General features: G+C 46.6%; 2 protein-coding genes and 1 pseudogene across 2 annotated transcripts; all 3 read right to left on the bottom strand.

Moving 5' to 3' along the window:
* Nucleotides 1-1,436: 1,436 nt before the first annotated feature.
* LOC136531460 (uncharacterized) lies at nt 1,437-4,057 on the bottom strand (annotated as a pseudogene).
* A 5,654-nt stretch (nt 4,058-9,711) lies between these two features.
* Nucleotides 9,712-11,457, bottom strand: LOC136531465 (uncharacterized). The gene is made up of 3 exons (XM_066524127.1): nt 10,816-11,457; nt 9,918-10,700; nt 9,712-9,813 (listed from the first exon to the last, which is right to left on the bottom strand). The coding sequence occupies exons 1-3, from the start codon at nt 11,455-11,457 to the stop codon at nt 9,712-9,714; spliced, it is 1,527 nt and encodes a 508-aa protein (XP_066380224.1).
* A 2,367-nt stretch (nt 11,458-13,824) lies between these two features.
* LOC136531470 (uncharacterized mitochondrial protein AtMg00810-like) lies at nt 13,825-14,241 on the bottom strand. Its single transcript, XM_066524130.1, has one exon. The coding sequence runs from the start codon at nt 14,239-14,241 to the stop codon at nt 13,825-13,827; it is 417 nt and encodes a 138-aa protein (XP_066380227.1).
* Between the last annotated feature and the right edge of the window lie 2,952 nt (nt 14,242-17,193).

The following is a 17,193-nucleotide window of genomic DNA, read 5'->3' as shown; positions in this document are numbered from 1 at the left end:
AATTGTGCGATATTTACTGAGGTGCGTGAATCAGGATTAAATTTGATTAGATTTGATAACAGATCAAGTTGTGGTTTGAAGGATGAGTTACGGTAATTGGGCGAAGGCAAACGTTATCTGGAGTAAATTTCGGAGCATTAATGGTTTTATACTCCGAAATTGGAGGGCATGTGTTGACACCGTTTTTTTTGCACGTGTCAAAATGATCAGAGTGGGCTAATCGGCAGAGGAAAGTTACCGTGTACGCTAACAGCCGGTGAAAATCAGCTTGTAAAGATGGTTGCCGATGAATGGTGGTGATCGATGGAAAGGTCGATTTAGACTCGGGTGTTGCCGATAAGGTTGAAAATGTTATTGTCGATGCCGATGAAGGAAGGCTTGAAGACTACTGCCGATGAGACAGGGAGTATGCCGATGGAAAGGAGGACGGTGAGATTTCCATCGTAATTGAGGCGGACAGGGAAATAGATAGGAGTTGATTTCCTTTTCTATATTTGTTAGAGTATGATTCATGTAAGAGTCACGTAGATATGGGCTTGGTGTCCTAGTTGTGTTTGGTTATGTCTCTTTAGATCAGGGTATAAATATAGAGTGAGGGGCAATGTAAAAAGATATATCAATCAATATCAAAACCAATTTTTACTCCTATTTGCATCTACTTACTTTTCGGCGACTTCGTCAATTTGCATATTTTTCCTTTTTACGAGTTCTCATTGATTCGGCGAGTTGCATAGCTTCAGTGCGACCTTCGGCGATTCTCGAGTTCCGCGTGAGTACCTCTTGGCCGTGACTTCCGGGCGTATCGCTGTTGTCAGGACCAAAGTGCTCGTATCTTCATCCTTGTCGATTAACAGGTCAAATCGACTGGCACGCTTTGGATATCGATTCGGGTATTAGCCCTTTGTGTTTGCAGGTCCACTTTTGCATCAACAGTGGTTCTCACTGGAAGAACGTGACAGCCATGCCAAACGTGCCGTGGTTTTTGTGATTTTCTCCCCACATCCGGCCACGGAAATGCGGGATTGCAACTGAAGTCCTGATTTTTGGTACCGTGACTCGCACACCACGGATGGCATACCGCACTGCACTGTGAGCACGCACAAGCCGAACCAAACACAATTAATGTGTGGCGAGTAAAATTAAAGCCACACTTATGACAAAAGTTTGACAAGAAAATGAGATTATGACATGTGGAAAGAGTTCAAGAAAGTGTGGTACACCGTAGTTGTGATAGTGAAACAAAGAACTACCTTAAAAAACTATGATGTAACAAATTGTGGTTATGAACCAAACAGACCCTAAACCCCGCGATCGTTTTTGCACTCTCAAGAAAAAATCAACTCTCATTACAATGCACGGGCATATTTGCTAGTTATATATAAAGATAAAGTAAACAATAGAGGATTCGCATACTACTGTCGGTGTCGAGAGATGATTCAGATTCTCCTTGGAGGCACAAGCACAGAGCTGAGACCGTTGCGACTCATCAGGGCAGCTCTCTGCAGCTCCATAGCCTGTAAAACAACGAGTAAGTGAACTGAAAGGAGACAAGTACAATGAAAGGCGGGTTCTGTACAAACTTACAAATATACTTAATTTTTACGGATTATATACTAATTCGTAAAAATTAAATTTATTTGTGGGTTTGCAAGAACCCGCCTTGTATCGCTAAAGTACAACACTACTATTAGCAGTTGCAGCTATGTGCGTGGTGAGTTGCAACCTGGATCTTTGTCAGAGTGACTTCCTTCTACACAAGCTCCTTCGAATCTTGGCCTCGCTGACCACTCGTAGACAGCTATCCAAAGACAGAGGACTTACACGGAGGCGATCAGTCACCATGAAGTTCTTAGGCTCCTGCTTCACATATGCAGAGTAGTGGCCACTTTTCCCTTCAGGCGACTTTGGATCTAACTCGTTTAGCTCTGCAGTTTTTGTATAGTTTTGACAATTGATGTAGGAGTATGCATATCGTTCAAAATCGTCGCTCCAGCTGTCTCTTTTTTTAAGCAACTCTAGTATGGCCCCTACTTGAGCTCCTGTAGCTAAGTATGGAGGCTCAGGTAAAAAAATCCAACTCCAGCAGATTCCCTACTATAAACCCAAAATTTGTCAGTGACTAAAATCCTCCCTCTAGACCCATTCTGGTTGACCCAACGCCCCGACCCCCATCCTATCTTTCTCCCCGCGCTGAACGCACGGTCTCCCTCCCCCAGCAGCCGAGCGGCGGCTCCTCCCCTGCTCTCGCGAGCACGCCCCCCTCCCCTTCTCCTCGGCGCGGCTGCCCTTCTCCCGCCCCTTCTCACCGGTCGGCGCCGCTGCTCCCTGCTCCCTCCCCTTCTCACCGGCTTCCACTTCCCCGCACTGGAGTTGGTCGCGATGACGCTGGGCCTCCACTCCGGGGTGCGACGCGGCAAGCGGCCTCTATTTCCCCACGACCGAACTGCGACGGTGCACGACTCACAGGCCACTTCCCTATTGCCCGTTGCGCTCTCCTCGGATCTAGTTGTTTTGGCTGAGTTAGTCTATGGCAACCAGGTCCCACGTGTCATTGGCAGTTAAAACGAATTTAGGGGCTCCATTTTAAGGGCCACTACTGGAGTGCTGTCTAAAAAAAACAGGGTCTCCAAAAGTAGGTGGAGCACCAAAATAAAAAGTAGGGGCCCTGTTTTGAGGGCTACTGTTGGAGTTGCTCTACCCGACTATGATTAGAAAAACCACCAATCTTTAAGCACGTGTAGCAAAAATTGTTTTTTATCTTCCTGGGAGCTACGTATTTCATTAACCTGTAGGATCTGGCTAGCGCCACAACCAAAGAAGGTTGACAATTCTGAGGCTAGTAACAGGCTCTTGCATTCTGCTGTCATGCATCCTTCAGCGCAACCATCTATGCTCCTGTAAAGGTTATCGATGCAACCCTTTGGTAGCCGCTGGCGAAATGCCTTAGCTACAGATCCAAGTGGAACGCTCAATAATCCGAAAACGAGATCAACAAAATCATGTCCAGCTTCAGCATACAGTACAGCGGAGCTGGTCTTCGTCTGAAGAACCTTTATCTTCACATGTCCAACCTTGTCGTCTGCCTCATTCACTTGTTCATTGCACAAGTTCGAAGCGACCGAACCGAGGCCTGCATCGTCAGGTGAGATAGGAACGTTATAGCCCAGTTAAAGGTTGCTTGAATGTGAGTGATCTCCTGAGCAAACTAGTTATCTGAAAGGAATGTATCGCAAGTAAATCAGTCACACCCAGGTGCAGTGCAAAAATCAGAGTTTAATAATTTTAACGAGAAAATAATCTAGTGTACGTTGTGTAGCGTGATAGACAAAGTGACAAACCTTCTCTGCAGTGAGCTGAGGATCGTTTTGTCAAGATCGGCTGGATCCTGAACTCCGAATTTCTTGCAGAGCGAAAACATGAGAGATGTGGAGGCTGGCCCTACCTGAAGATCATCAGTGGTGATAAACTTCTGACGTCCCTTGACGAAAACTCCATAATCAGAACCAGCAGCCTCAGTTTTGGCACCATTGTCCGGCCTATCCCCAACGTACTCCATGACTTTGCCACATCTGCAGACGGTGTCAGGGACTGAGCTAAACGCGAAATCGTCACGAGCGCAACAGCTCGTGTCCTTGCAGACATACACTGCCCTAGGCTTGGTGTCGTCGATGTTCTCTGTTTAGCCGGTTAGAAAAACGGCTAACGCTGATGTTGATGTTGATTTGCTGTGAGAGAAAAACACTATTATTTCGCTAAAATGGTACGACTGACAGCACTGGCCGTAAGCCACGTTGAGCGGTTTTAGAAGCATCGCCTTGCAGGCCTTGGTCTGGAAGGAGTCGGAGCTGAGATCCTCGACGCTCTTGTACACCTCGTCGAGACACCCCATCTGAGACTGCTTGTCCAGCAGGCGAACGACGGTGCCGAGAGGCATGGTGAGGAAGCCGAAGAGCACGTCGACGAACTCCTTGTCCGACTCTGCAAAGAGCACCTTCCTCTTCTCCTTGTCGACGAACAGCTTGACTTCAATGGTCGTCTGCGCTTCATTCTTAGCCATGGTGGTGATCTGGCTTGACGAAGTGGTATGTGATCCTTTAGTACGTGGTGTAGCCTGCGCTGAATGGCCCTGGAATCTGAGCAGGCCAGAGTAGAAAATGAAGCGATAGAAGCCCCTTTGCAGTTCGCACGAAGAGTCGACATTGAAGCGCTAGTTACTTCATGGAACTTCTCGTTTTCCGCACGGAGAATTTAGGACTGTCGCTGGCTCACTGCCATTCAATCTAGAGGACATCAGTTTGGTAATCGTGTGAACTGCATTTCCTTCATTCCGATGCCAATTTATCGCCTAAAAAATATTGGCCGTGATATGGGCCAGCCTTTCATCCAATTAAGTCGGCCCACTTGTGCATCATAAGGCTTTGTTTCCCGTGTATTATCCTTTGTTCTCCCGTGCCTGATATATTGGCGGAGCTTAGCGAGGGCTAGCGGGCCATTCCCTCCTATGCTAGATCAATTAATAATGAATGTCTTAGGTTTAATACTACTTTATGCTAATGAAATATTATAATTTAGTCCTCTCTCTATTCATGGGCAAGCCCGTCACTGGCGTGATACATCGATTACTATTCAGACGTAAAACAAACGATGACGTGCGATGGCTCAACATCCCATGATGTCCTGTGACACACTCAATCTCCCACGACGTCGCTCGGTGTCTTGCAGCGGCATTCGGTGACGTGCGATGGCTTACTACGGCACGCGAAAACCCGTCGCGGTGCTTGGCATCCTGTGGCAAGGATCGGGATAAATTAGCGCGACCGGTCGCGCGACCCTAGACTCTACGCGCTCCTCACTTCCGCAAGCAGCGTGACCCCAGCCCCCCCACGCGCTCCTCACTTCCCAGTGCATGTACGGACAGCCTAACAACCATGACGTCATCTGACGCAAACAAAAAAGACAATATTTTCTTTTAAACAGCTATAATTTTTTGAATGATGTAACCGTTTTCAATTCTGTCTGCACCTGTGTGTTCTAGTGACGAAGCGAACAAAACTAGACCCCCACTTACCTATGTTTCGAAAATTTTTATTCCAATGGCAATTTATGTGTAAATATGTACTTAGAGTTACTGCCACGTAATATTAAAGTTGTTACTGAAAAATATACTGAAATTGTTACAAAGTATGCACATCGATTATTATCATAGGAATACAATAAATTGTTATATAATATTTACATAAAGGTACTAACCCCCTAAAGAGAGTAGCGAGCCAAAACAAAACAAGCTACAATGTGGAGGGGCAAATTATTAAACAAGCATAGCATAAGTTACCAACTAAGGGGGCAAGTTATATACAACATATTAAAAAACAAGAAAACATGACTTGTTGCCAACTAATAGGCAGTTATTACAAAATCCAGCAAACATGACTTGCCGCAAAAATGAAACTGAAATTAACAAAAAATTAGAACCGAAATTGACAAACAAAAAGTAGAACTGAAATTAAAAAATAGAAAATAAAAACTAAAGTAGACAAAATGAAAAAAAACTAAAATTGATAAGCAATAAAAAACAAAAATTGACAAATAGAAACTAAAAACGAAAGGAGACAAAATGGAAAAAAATAATACAAAATAACACTGAAAGTAAAGTTACCAGCACAAAACTGAAATTGACAAAAATAAAATAAAATTGATGAATAGACTATGAAAATTAAAGTAGTCACAATGAAAAAAAATTTCCAAAGAAAACTAAAACTGAAAGTATAATAAACTAGAATTGAAAATGACAACAAATAATGAAAACTAAAATTGACAAATAAGTTTCTACACGCTTAATACATAAGTTGCTACACGTTTGCTAGTACACATAATTTGTTGGAAGGTTAATATATAAGTTGCTACACGCTTAATACATAAATAGCTATTATATATATAACATAAATTGTCAGTACATACAAACTATTTTGAAACATATACATCATAGTCTTATTTCATTGATCTCATCACAAGTGGCTCAATAGTACAAACCGGTAAAAAGAACTGAAATTGAAATTATCAGTGACTAAAAAGGAAATTAACAACTAGAAAATAAAACAAATAATTGAGAAAAATAGAAATAAGTTATTATATAACTAATATGTAGGATTTATGAATGCATTCAAACCTAAAAGAGTGACTAAGAACTAAAACTAAAAAACATTAAAAACATGACTGAAAACTGAAACTGGAAAAAAACTAAAAAAAAACTTGACCGAAAACTAAAACTGAGAGGCAAATTCTTTTTGTGGTAATTTATGTGTACAATAGCTATCCTTTTGTAACAACTTATATATTGTAGGTGAGGTAACTAATATGCAGGATTTAAGATGACATTCGAACCTAAAAAGGTGACTGAAATTTGAAACTAAAAAAAGACAAAAAAAAATGAAACAAAGAAACCACGAAACAAAAAATAACTACCAATTACGAAAGATATTTGAACTTGAAACTAAAACTGAAGCACCGAAATAAAAACATGACTGAAAAATGTGAAAAGATCAAGATGTTCAAGAGGGAGGTGAATTGAGCCAATTCTAAATTTCTTGCAATAATTAAGCCTCACATTTAGCCCATTTCACCCCCTTGTGCCTACAAGTGTTTCTATTGTTCTACCGCACAAAAGTTTTGCACCATAGGCTCTAATCCTACTCTAGCATAACAATTCTAAGAATATAAAGACATGAATTGAATTGCTTAAATGTAATTGCTCAAAGTAAAGAGAGAGAGGAACACGGTGATGTTTTTCCGAGGTATCGGAGAGTCGCCACTCTCCCATTAGTCCTCGTTGGAGCACCCGCGCAAGGGTGTAGCTCCCCCTTGATCCGCGCAAGGATCAAGTGCTTTCTACGGGCTGATTCTTCGACACTCCGTCATGGTGAATCGTCCACAACCGCTCACACTATGATTTGGGTCATCCACAAGCTCCGTCAGATGATCACCAAGCTTCCAATCACCATCGAGTTGTCTAGGTGATGGTGACCACCGAGCCGTCTAGGTGATGACGATCACCAAAAATAACAAGCACAAACTCTCACTTGACCAAGACAAGTCTAATGAGAAAGGTGGATGCACACTTACTACTCCCTATGCACTAATGAGGTCCTTAATCTTGGATTCTTAAATCTTAACCACTTCACTAGGCTCTTGCACTCCAAAGGTGTTTCTCAGCTGAACAAATGGACAAGAGAGCTAAATTGGACGAGTAGAAGAAGTACTTATACTCCCTACTTCAAAACATACCCGTTGAGGTCCAACTTAGCATTTTCGAGGTGACCGGACGCTCAGGTCAAAGTGACTGGACGCGTACGGTCAGTAGTCAACGGCTACATGACGTCAGTACAGTCAGTAGACTAATACAGAGACCGAACTCTGACTGGCGTCCGATCGTTACCTGACGTGTCCGGTCAACTATTTCCTTCTCTGGATGCTTTCTGTTGTCGACCGGACGCGACCTCTAGTGCGTCAGGTCACAGTAGCCAACACCTACGCATCCGGTTCTGGCCAGGGCCAGCGTCTGGTCGCTCCTCAGTTCCTGCTGCGCGTGCCAAGCAACTGACCTGACGCGTCCGGTCCCATAAGGACCAGCGTCCGGTCACTGTATCTTAATTCCATTCACTTCCAATTCGAAAAACTTTGTGAATGAAGTTGACTCCATCTAATCTTTGGGTTATCCCTGAGCTAACTAATGCTAAGTTTTACAAGTATGCACCACACCAAAACATTAGACTCACCTAGATCAAGCTACTAGTTCATACCGCCCTTAATAGTACGGCCAAAGAAAAAACAAAGTCCTAAACTACTTTAAGTGTCTCTCCAATACCAAATGACACTTAGAACTAGTCGGTCCTTAATCTTGTCGTCCATCCTTCGAAAACCGAAACGATTTGCATCGATAGGGGCATAAAAACCATAATTGCCCAATCAATCACCATTACCATGACCTAACTCAATTTGCATCTGCAAAACACACGTAAATCACAGTAATCTTGTGTTGTTATTAATCACCGAAACCCAACTAGGGGCTTAGATGTTTTCAAAATAAAACAAAGAAAAAATGAAACAAAAAATAACTACCAATTACGAAAGACATTTGAACCTAATGAAACTGAAGTACTGAACCTGAATCTCTGAAATAGATAATGAAACACTGCATATTTTCTGGACAAAGTTTTTCATTATCTGACCATTCAATATGCTCACTCAGTATTCCTGATAAAATTCAGTATCATAATTCTGTATTCCAATTAAGGGGGCCCACAGATTATTGCTGCATCAGACTGAACGCAAATGCACCACATTGCAATCACATTGTACTCTAGCAATGGAAACTGATCACCTGCAACCTAGCAATTATTTTCATCTTACACATCTGAATGCTTAACACATGGCAGCGAAGTTGATGGCCTTCAGATCAAACAGCAGGAGGGGGGAACGAATATGTGAGTCAGTTGTGCAGCGGATCTTTGCAGAGGAAATCAGAACGAATACACCTTGGTAACAGGAATCAAAATCTACTAGTACCAGCATAACAGCACAGCTCATCTAATCCAAGCACCAGGAGCACAGGGCCGGCGAGCCCCAGCGGGAGGGGCGCTCGCGGGCTCGCGGCTGGAGAGAGAGCAGACGTCGTGACCGGCGTCGAGGTGGGGGAGGACCGCCAGGCCGCCACAACCGCTGTTGGGGTCGGAGCCCAACCACGTCGGGGCATATGCAGAACAAGCGGCGATCTGGACGCGCGGCGGAATCCAAGAACTTCCTCTGTCGTCGTCCGCCGCAACTCCTTCCACCGTCGGTCGCCGGCTGCGCTTCCGCCACCAACGCCGGATTCGTTGACCCGTATGCGCTGTCGGAACGAAGGAGAAAGCAGCAGCGTTGGGAACTCGGAGCGTTGGCCGCAGCGTTGGATGAGGGGAGGGGGTGTCTGCTGGGCCGGCCTGTCGTGGCCTGGTGTCGCGCGGTGGAGTCGGAGCGCGACCCGTCGCTTGTTAGACTTTTCGAATAACATGTTCTCCCAAATCCAATGTGCGCCGATCCTCCTCAGAGATCCAACCTGTTAGCGATGTGACTTGTGGGCCTTGGAACTTCATGGGCTGAATATGCCTGGTAGCTCTTAGTAGGCCCATATGGCCGGTACTGAATACTGAATTACTGATCAACGCAAATACCACGCTGTTCTTTTTTTTTTTCTTCCTTTGACAGGATAAGATAATACCACATGGACTGGTGAGATGAGAGAGCAGAAATCGGGAGTAAATAAAATATGAGGTACCCTATTATAAAAACAAGCACCTTGTGCGGCATGTGCAGTTAGCATCGAAAAATCATATCAACCAGACGGAGCCAAGGGCCAATCTCAAAGGTGGCCTGCGGCCTTGCCGTATTCCCAACGGGAAATATGGACGTCTCCATTTTTGGCAGAGGGGCACGCTCACGCTTTCGAGTGGCCCTACCAACGCTCGCTTCAAATGTTTATGTTACGCTCGATTCAAATTTTTATGTTATGCTCGATTCAAATTTTTATATGTTTATCCTCAACTGTAGTAGGTACCAAATATCTAACTTACAAATCCAGCAAGGGGAACACAGATATAGTTACCGTGGCTAATTATTGAGAAGAGCAGCGACACTGATATAGTTATTGTGGCTAATTATTGAGAAAAGCAGCGACTGCTAATATCTGAGATGGTTCAGCTTCTTAATCTTCTTAGGAGGCAGAAGCACAGAGCTGAGTGTGTTGCGACTCAGCAGCACAGCCCTTTGGAGCTCCATAACCTGTTCCAAGTACCAGTTGCACAGAGAAGTGAATAGTCTAGCGCAAAGCCAAAAAAAGTAGCGAGTTATAAAGCTGTACAAATAAACTGCGTAGCACTAGATACCTGGGAATTGGTCACTGTGATTTCTTTCTCCACAAGATTCGACGTCTGAATTTTGGCCTCACTAACAATCTTAACAGTGGATGCTAAGGAGAGTGGAAGAACACGCAGGTCATCAGTGACCACGAATTTCGTATGCTTCCCGTTCACGTATGCATCTCCTTTTTCGCTTCCACCTATTTGTATCTTTGGATTCGCCTCACAAAGTTTACTGGACTTCACCTTATTTGTGCAAACATGATACCTACGAGAATAATCGTACCTATGACAACGGTCACAATCTGAAAACCTTCCAATCTTGAAGCACGAAAAACAGGCATTGATCGTCAGTTCTCTTGGAGCTAATTCGTCAACCTGAAGGACCTTAGAAGCGCAACACCCAAAGCAGGGTGGCAACTTCGGAGCCAGTAGGACGCTCTGGCAATCTTGTCTGACGAATTCTTTAGCACTCCCATCTATGCTCTTGTAAAGATTATCGAGGCAGCCTTTTGCTGAGCACTGACCAAATGACTTCATTACGGATCCCAGCGGAATGCTTAGTAAGCCAAAGAGACAATCCACAAAATCACCATCAACTTCAGCATACAGCAGAGCAGAGTTGTTTTTCATCTGAAGAACCCTGATCTTCAGATTTCCTAGCCTTTCCTCGTCCCCATCTTCTTGTTTAGGATTCAAGTCCTGAGCGAGCGTGCCTAGGCTTGCATCATCGTGTGGGACAGGAACATCGAAATAGTGCTCTGTTAGAGGTTGCTTGGATGTCAACGATCTCTTCAGCAAGCATGTTATCTTTATGAAATGGATCGTTAAGTCAGTAAGTTCATTGCAATTACAGGGGTGGGGGGGGGGGGGGGGGGGGGGGGGGTCCTGACAAAAAAAAAATTGAGCATTGTGATAGACAAACCTTTTCTGAACTGAACTGTACAACCTGCTGCTCAAGAACAGCTGGATCCCGCACACCAAATTTCTCGAAGAGAGACATCATAAGAGAGGTTGACGCTGGCGCAACCTGGAGATCATCGGTGACGATAAACTTCAAGCAACCTTTGACGAAAACTCCTTCCTCCGAACAAGCAGCAGGAGCGGTTTCAGTGTCACCGTCGTATTTTCTGCACTGCCCAAAGGACTCCATGACCTTTCCGCATTTGCAGACCGTGTCAGGGATCGAACTGATCCCGTTGTCGCTGTGAGCGCTGCAGGATGTGTCTTTGCAGACGTAGACCACCCTTGGAACGGTGTCATCGATGTTGATCCTGAGCCGACAGCAGTGGCTGGAAGCCGCGTTGAGCGGTTTCAGAAGCATCGCCTTGCAAGCCTTGGTCTGGAAGTATTCCGTACTGAGATCCTCCACGCTCTTGTACACCTCGTCGAGACACCCCATCTGAGACTGCTTGTCCAGCAGGCGAACGATGGTGCCGAGAGGCATGGTGAGGAAACTGAAGAGCACGTCGATGAACTCCTTGTCGGACTCTGCGAAGAGCACCTTTCTCTTCTCCTTATCCACGAACAGCTTCACGCCAATGGTCGGCGCTTCATTCTTAGCCATGGTGGATTATTGGTGGTGATTTGGCTTGATGAAGTGGTACGGTTTCTTCTTGTGCTATATGAAACATGCAAGTGTGATCCCTTAAAATACCTGGTGCAGCCGGCGCTGAACGGCCCTGGAATCTGACAGGCCACAGTATAGAAAATGAAACGACAAAAGCCTCTTTGCAGTTCGCACGAAGAATCGGGCATTGAAGCGCTAGTTACTTCAGAAACTTCTCGCTTTCCTGTTTTCCACATGGAGAATTTAGGGCTGCCATTCAATCCAGAGGCGATCAGTTTCCTATTTCTGTGAACTGCATTTCATACCGATGCCAATTGCCAATTTATATATCGTTATAAAAAAAAACTAGCCCGTGATACGAGCCATAACAGGCTTTCAGCCAATTTAGGCCCATAAGTCGGCCCTCCAAGCCCGTCAAGGGGCAAGGCCCCGTGAATTACCTTTGTTTCTACACCTTTAGGCAGTTTAAATGGCGATTTATAGCCCTTTGACGGCTAAGGAGAATGCCGATGTTTCGGTTCATATGAAACATGATATATCGCAATTTAAAGTGCATTCAATAGTTGTATTAGATAGTTTAGATATAGTGACCCACTAATTCGAGCTGCACTGAGTGACTTTGACAACAACAAATGTTAGTGGCATGATTTTTTTATGAGGCACTAACATGAATACAGGATCATAGATAGAACCGAGCCACATTTGTGTTCATACTAAATAGAATAAACTATGAGATGGTTACTTGATAGTTTGAATTTTGTGCTTTTGTCGATGTCAGGTGGCCTTCTACACAGTCATGATCGTCAACCAGGGCTTTCGAATTTGTTATTAGAAAATTTTCAGCCACCTCTGAAATTACCAAAATTCGACGAAATTTCACTGATTTTTTGAGACTTGAGCATGAAATATGATATTTCTAAAATTTTTAGCTCTAAACAAAATGTTAGCTAATTTATGAGTCGACATCTATTGAGTAGAAGAATATACAACTTAAATAAACAATACAAAATGTGAGTCTAGATTTATATAGTACATGTATTGGTGTAATATGGACTTTTTTTCTTTCTTTCGGCCACCCGCAAAATTACTAGAATTCGTGAAATTTTGATGAAATTCTACCAAAATTTTGAACCATAGATAATTGAAGCATCTATTAGCAAATAAACACCACAGTGGACCATGGAAAATTCAAATAATTAACTCCAATCTATGCATAAGAAGGTAGAGCATGATTTTAGGACAAATCTAAAACATGTTTCATATTTTCTAAGCTAAAACAATTTTTCTAAAGAAAACCAAGATTTAAGATTTTTAATTGCATAATTTTTTCATAATATTTAAGATTTTTAATTGCATAATTTAGGACGGATGGAGTACATTGTTGGCCCACAAGGTCACTGGATCAGGTGAGTCGACCACTTACCAGTCTTGCCGATCACGGCCGAGCACGACAGACGTTGTCCGAGCACACTCTATGGATAGAGGTAGCAGAAGGAAGGGAGAACAGAGCACACACACAGTACAAGCACCAGCGTTGGCCGGAGCTTTGTATAAGAGATGGTAAATCTGAACTCTCTTTACTGAGTTGCAGTGACAAACTATATATGCAACTCTATCCATCTAGTCCTAGTACAGTTGTCATGTTGTTACAGTGACTAGATAACACAACATGACTAACTTCTACGCATGTCTCTACTGTGGCTATAGTGCGGCAGGTGAGCCGTTCGACGCCTGCCTCTACAGCGGCTATAGTACCACAACAGGGAGCCTTTTCGACGTCGTCTTCCCTTACTGTGTGTTCACATAAGGAAGCAGTAGATTATCTAACAATTCTTTCCCTAATCCTACTGCTATCCCTTGTACCCCCTCCATACCGATCATCTCCTTCAGCTCCATGAGTCAAAGACGTCCGAGCGTCTTGGTTAGGACGTCCGCGAGTTGCCGACCAGTTTCGACGAATTCGATGACGATCTGCCCTTCATCGACACAGTCCCTGAGGAAGTGAAACTTCATGTCGATGTGCTTGCTCCGGTCGTGGAGAACCAAATTCTTCGTGAGGGCGATGGTGGGCTGGTTGTCCACTATCAGTGCTGGTGGATGAGCTTACGCACCGGTCAGCTCGCCCAGCAGCCAGCATAGCCACACAACTTGGCACGTCGCTGTGGCTACCACTACGTACTCTGCCTCGCACGTAGATAGCGCCACCACCTTCTATTTCAGCGACAACCATAAAATTGGAGCCGATCCAAGGAAGACGAGCACGCTAGAGGTGCTCCGACGTCCGTCGATGTCCCCCGCCATGTCAGCATCGCTGAACATAGTGAGTTGCAGCCTACTCCTACCGGTCTTGGGAAAGATGATCCCCTAATCCAGCGTCCCCTTGACGTAGCACAGTAGCCGCTTCACCGTAGCCCAGTGATCCTCTCTAGGATCCTCCATAAAGCGACTAACGTAGCCCACGGTGAACGCAATGTTCGGCCTCGTGTGGACTAGGTAGCACAAACCGCCGATGATGCTTTGGTAGCGTGTTGCATCCACCTTCACCGCGGTGCTAGCCTTCATCAGCTTCAACTGCTCCTCCATCGGAGTCACGCATGGCTTGCACTCAGTCATGCCGCTTCGCTCCAATAGCTTCGAGGCATACGCGCTCTGACCGAGCGTGAGTTCCTCCTTCCCCTGTCTCACCTCGATGCCGAGGTAGTAGGAGTGTGCCCCGAGATCGCTCATTCGAAAATGAGCTACCATCTCGCACTTAAAGCTACCGATGTCCTCCATACACATGCCGGTGACGATCAAGTCGTCCACATACACGCCGACGATGAGCTCCTCCTTCTCCCATCACCGTGTATAGAGCGCGTGCTCGGTTGCACACCGCTAGAACCTAAGCTCGCCCAGCGTGGTGTCAAGCTTTGCGTTCCATGCTCGTAGGGCCTAACGTAGCCCGTAGAGCGGCTTGCACAGTCGGAGCACCCTGTGCTCCTCTCCCTTGACGGCGAAACCTGGAGATTGCCTGATGAAGACCATCTCCGCCAGCTCGCCATTGAGGAAGGCCGATTTAACATCCAAGTGATGGACGCACCAGTCCTTTGCTGATGCCAAGGCTAGTAGCAAACGAATAGACTTTAAGCGCGCTACTGGTGCAAAGACTTCCTCAAAGTCGATGCCCTCGTGCTGAACAAAGCCTCGGGCGACAAGGCGCGCCTTGTGCTTGATAATGGCGCCGAGCTCATCGCGCTTGACCTTGTACACCCATTCCAGGCTGATCAGACGGCATCCTAGAGGTGGATCGATGAGCTCCCATGTCCCATTTTCCTCGATCGCCTTCATCTCCTCCAGAATTGCCCATCGCCAGTTTCCATCACGCTCCACCAGCGCGAACATGGGTGGTTCCTCTACACTGATGAGCAACAGCTCTTGGTCATTGAGCAGCCGACCAACCAGGCCTAAGGGCCCTGTGCCACCGACGATGTCATCCAGCCTGTAGAACCGCACCTCCTCACCTTCGTGGAAGGCATCCACGAACTCGGTGATATCACTTGGAGGTGAGGCGAACTCGATGGAGTGCTCGGCATCGATGGAGTGCTCGGCACAGCACCTAGAGTGCTCGGCACCCCGGTTGTAGTGCTGGTACTACTCCTTGACAGCTCGTCACCACTCTTGGAGTGGTCTGCACCCCTCCTAGAGTGCTCGACACACGTCTTGCAGTGGTTGGCACCACTGCAAGACCCCTCGGCTCTGCTATGGGAGTGATCGGCACCCATCCTAGAGTGGTCGCCACCACTGTAGAACCTCCTGGCACAACTCCTGGCATGCTCAGCATCCCTCTAGGAGTGCTCAGCACTCCTCCTTGAGTGCTCGGCATCCCTCCCGAAGTCCTCGGCACCGCCCCAGGAGTGCTCGGCACCTCTTCCCCAATGTCTCCACCACCGTGGATGACCAGGTGCTCAACGACAAAGGTGCTGGTGAAGCCGCCAGCTTCCCCCATGCTCGGACTGTTCTAGTCCCATGCTGCCTTCTCGTTGAACACGACGTCGCGTGAGACAAGGACCTTGTCTCCACATGGGTCGTAGAGCCGATACACCTTGGTACCCTCCACGTAGCCTAGGAACACCATTGGTGTGCTCCTGTCCTCCAGTTTGGTGAGGATCGGCTTCGTCTTCCTGACGTGGCCGATGTAGCTGAATGTCTGGAGGAAGGACATGCTCGACTTGCGTCCATGCCAAGCCTCGAATGGCGTCTTGCCCTTCAGGGCCTTGGTAGGCGCGCGCTTGAGGATGAACACCACCGTGGTCACCGCCTTATCCCAGAATCTTATCGGCATGCCTTTGGCCTTCATCATGGATCAAGCCATGCCGACCATCGTCTAGTTCCGCCTCTCCACCACGCCATTCTATGGTTGCTGGCATCAGAGTCTAGATACCACCACTGCTCCTGGTCGGCGCCCACACGTCCGAGGTGGACTTGGGCGTGTAGTTCGTCGAGGTTGACAGCCTTCAGGGCCTTCCTAGGTCCTTCCACCATCGTCACCTCTTCCTTCTCCTCGGCCTCGACATCATGTAGTGCACAGAATGTCACCATCAGGATAGTTGCCTCATCATCATCATCATCAGCTTACGCTAGATGAGCCTCAGCCTTCTTCTCTTGCTTGCGATTTGGGCACTCCCGTGCCCAATAGCGCATCTTCCCGCAGCGCCACCATGCGTTGGGGTCGACCTACTTCTTCTTCTCTGAAGAAGCCTTGCCATGGCGCTTGCTATTGCGACCGCGGCTGGAGGAGGCTACCCTAGAGTTTCTCTGAGCAGCCCACTCCTCCTCTGTCAACAGCAGTTTGCCGCTATCCTTCATTGTTGTTGCCTGTTCCAGGCACTCATCCACCACCCGCCGATGGCCTGTCACATCCTCGATGGTGAGGGTGGACAAGTCTAGCATCGTCTCTATAGAGAGAGCGATCTGGATGTACTTTGTTGGCACGGAGTGGAGGTACTTGGAGACCACCTTCTCTTCATCGATGGTGACATCATGGCTCTTCAACTTGCTGATGAGCGTCTACAGGCGGAGGAAGAAGTCCTCCACCGTTTCACCATCCTTGAACTTGAGGTTGGCGTACTCCTGCTTCAGAAGCTGGGCCGTAGCCTTCCTTGCGTGGTCGGAACCAACGCACATCGCTGCAATAGCCTCCCACGCCTCCTTAGCAGAGCTCTTCGCCCCAATAGTTTTCTGTACTCCGCTGGTACAGCAGCGATGATAGCCTCCAACACTGACATATCATCTTCCTCATTGTCGGTGCCCTTGTCAATAGCATTTTAGAGCCGTCGGGCTCTGAGCTTGACCTTCATGGTCACCGACCACTCTCCATAGTTGGTGCAAGTCAGCGTCGGCCAACTGGTGCCGCTGACCTCCCGCACCATGCGAACAACGACCTCCTATCGTGGCTGGGCAACCACAACAGTGCTACTGCTGTCGCCCATTTCTGAACCGTCCGTCATCGCCAGCGGTTAGTCCGACGATGGCACTTGTACGGCTCTGATACCACTTGTCAGCCCACAAAGATTACCGGCTCAGGTGAGTCGACCACTCACCAGTCTTGTCGACCACGTCCGAGCACGACAGACGTTGTCCAAGCACACTCTATGGACAGAGGTAGAAGAAGAAAGGGAGAACAGAGCACACACATAGTACAAGCACCAGCGTTGGCCGGAGCTCTGTATAGGAGATGACAAATCTGAACTCCAT

The sequence above is a fragment of the Miscanthus floridulus genome, unplaced genomic scaffold, assembly GCF_019320115.1.
Source record: "Miscanthus floridulus cultivar M001 unplaced genomic scaffold, ASM1932011v1 fs_356_3_4, whole genome shotgun sequence".
Lineage (NCBI taxonomy): Eukaryota > Viridiplantae > Streptophyta > Magnoliopsida > Poales > Poaceae > Miscanthus > Miscanthus floridulus.
The sequence above is the reverse complement of the archived record's forward strand: the minus strand, read 5'-3'. Positions and strand labels throughout refer to the sequence as shown.

Excerpts from the sequence above, each read along its gene's own strand:
- LOC136531470 (XM_066524130.1), bottom strand. The coding sequence starts at position 14,241 with ATGTGTATGGAGGACATCGGTAGCTTTAAGTGCGAGATGGTAGCTCAT.
- LOC136531465 (XM_066524127.1), bottom strand. The coding sequence starts at position 11,457 with ATGGCTAAGAATGAAGCGCCGACCATTGGCGTGAAGCTGTTCGTGGAT. Across the intron at positions 10,701-10,815 it reads TACAGTTCAGTTCAGAAAAG|ATAACATGCTTGCTGAAGAG; the intron begins GTTTGTCTATCA and ends CATTTCATAAAG. Across the intron at positions 9,814-9,917 it reads TCACAGTGACCAATTCCCAG|GTTATGGAGCTCCAAAGGGC; the intron begins GTATCTAGTGCT and ends TACTTGGAACAG.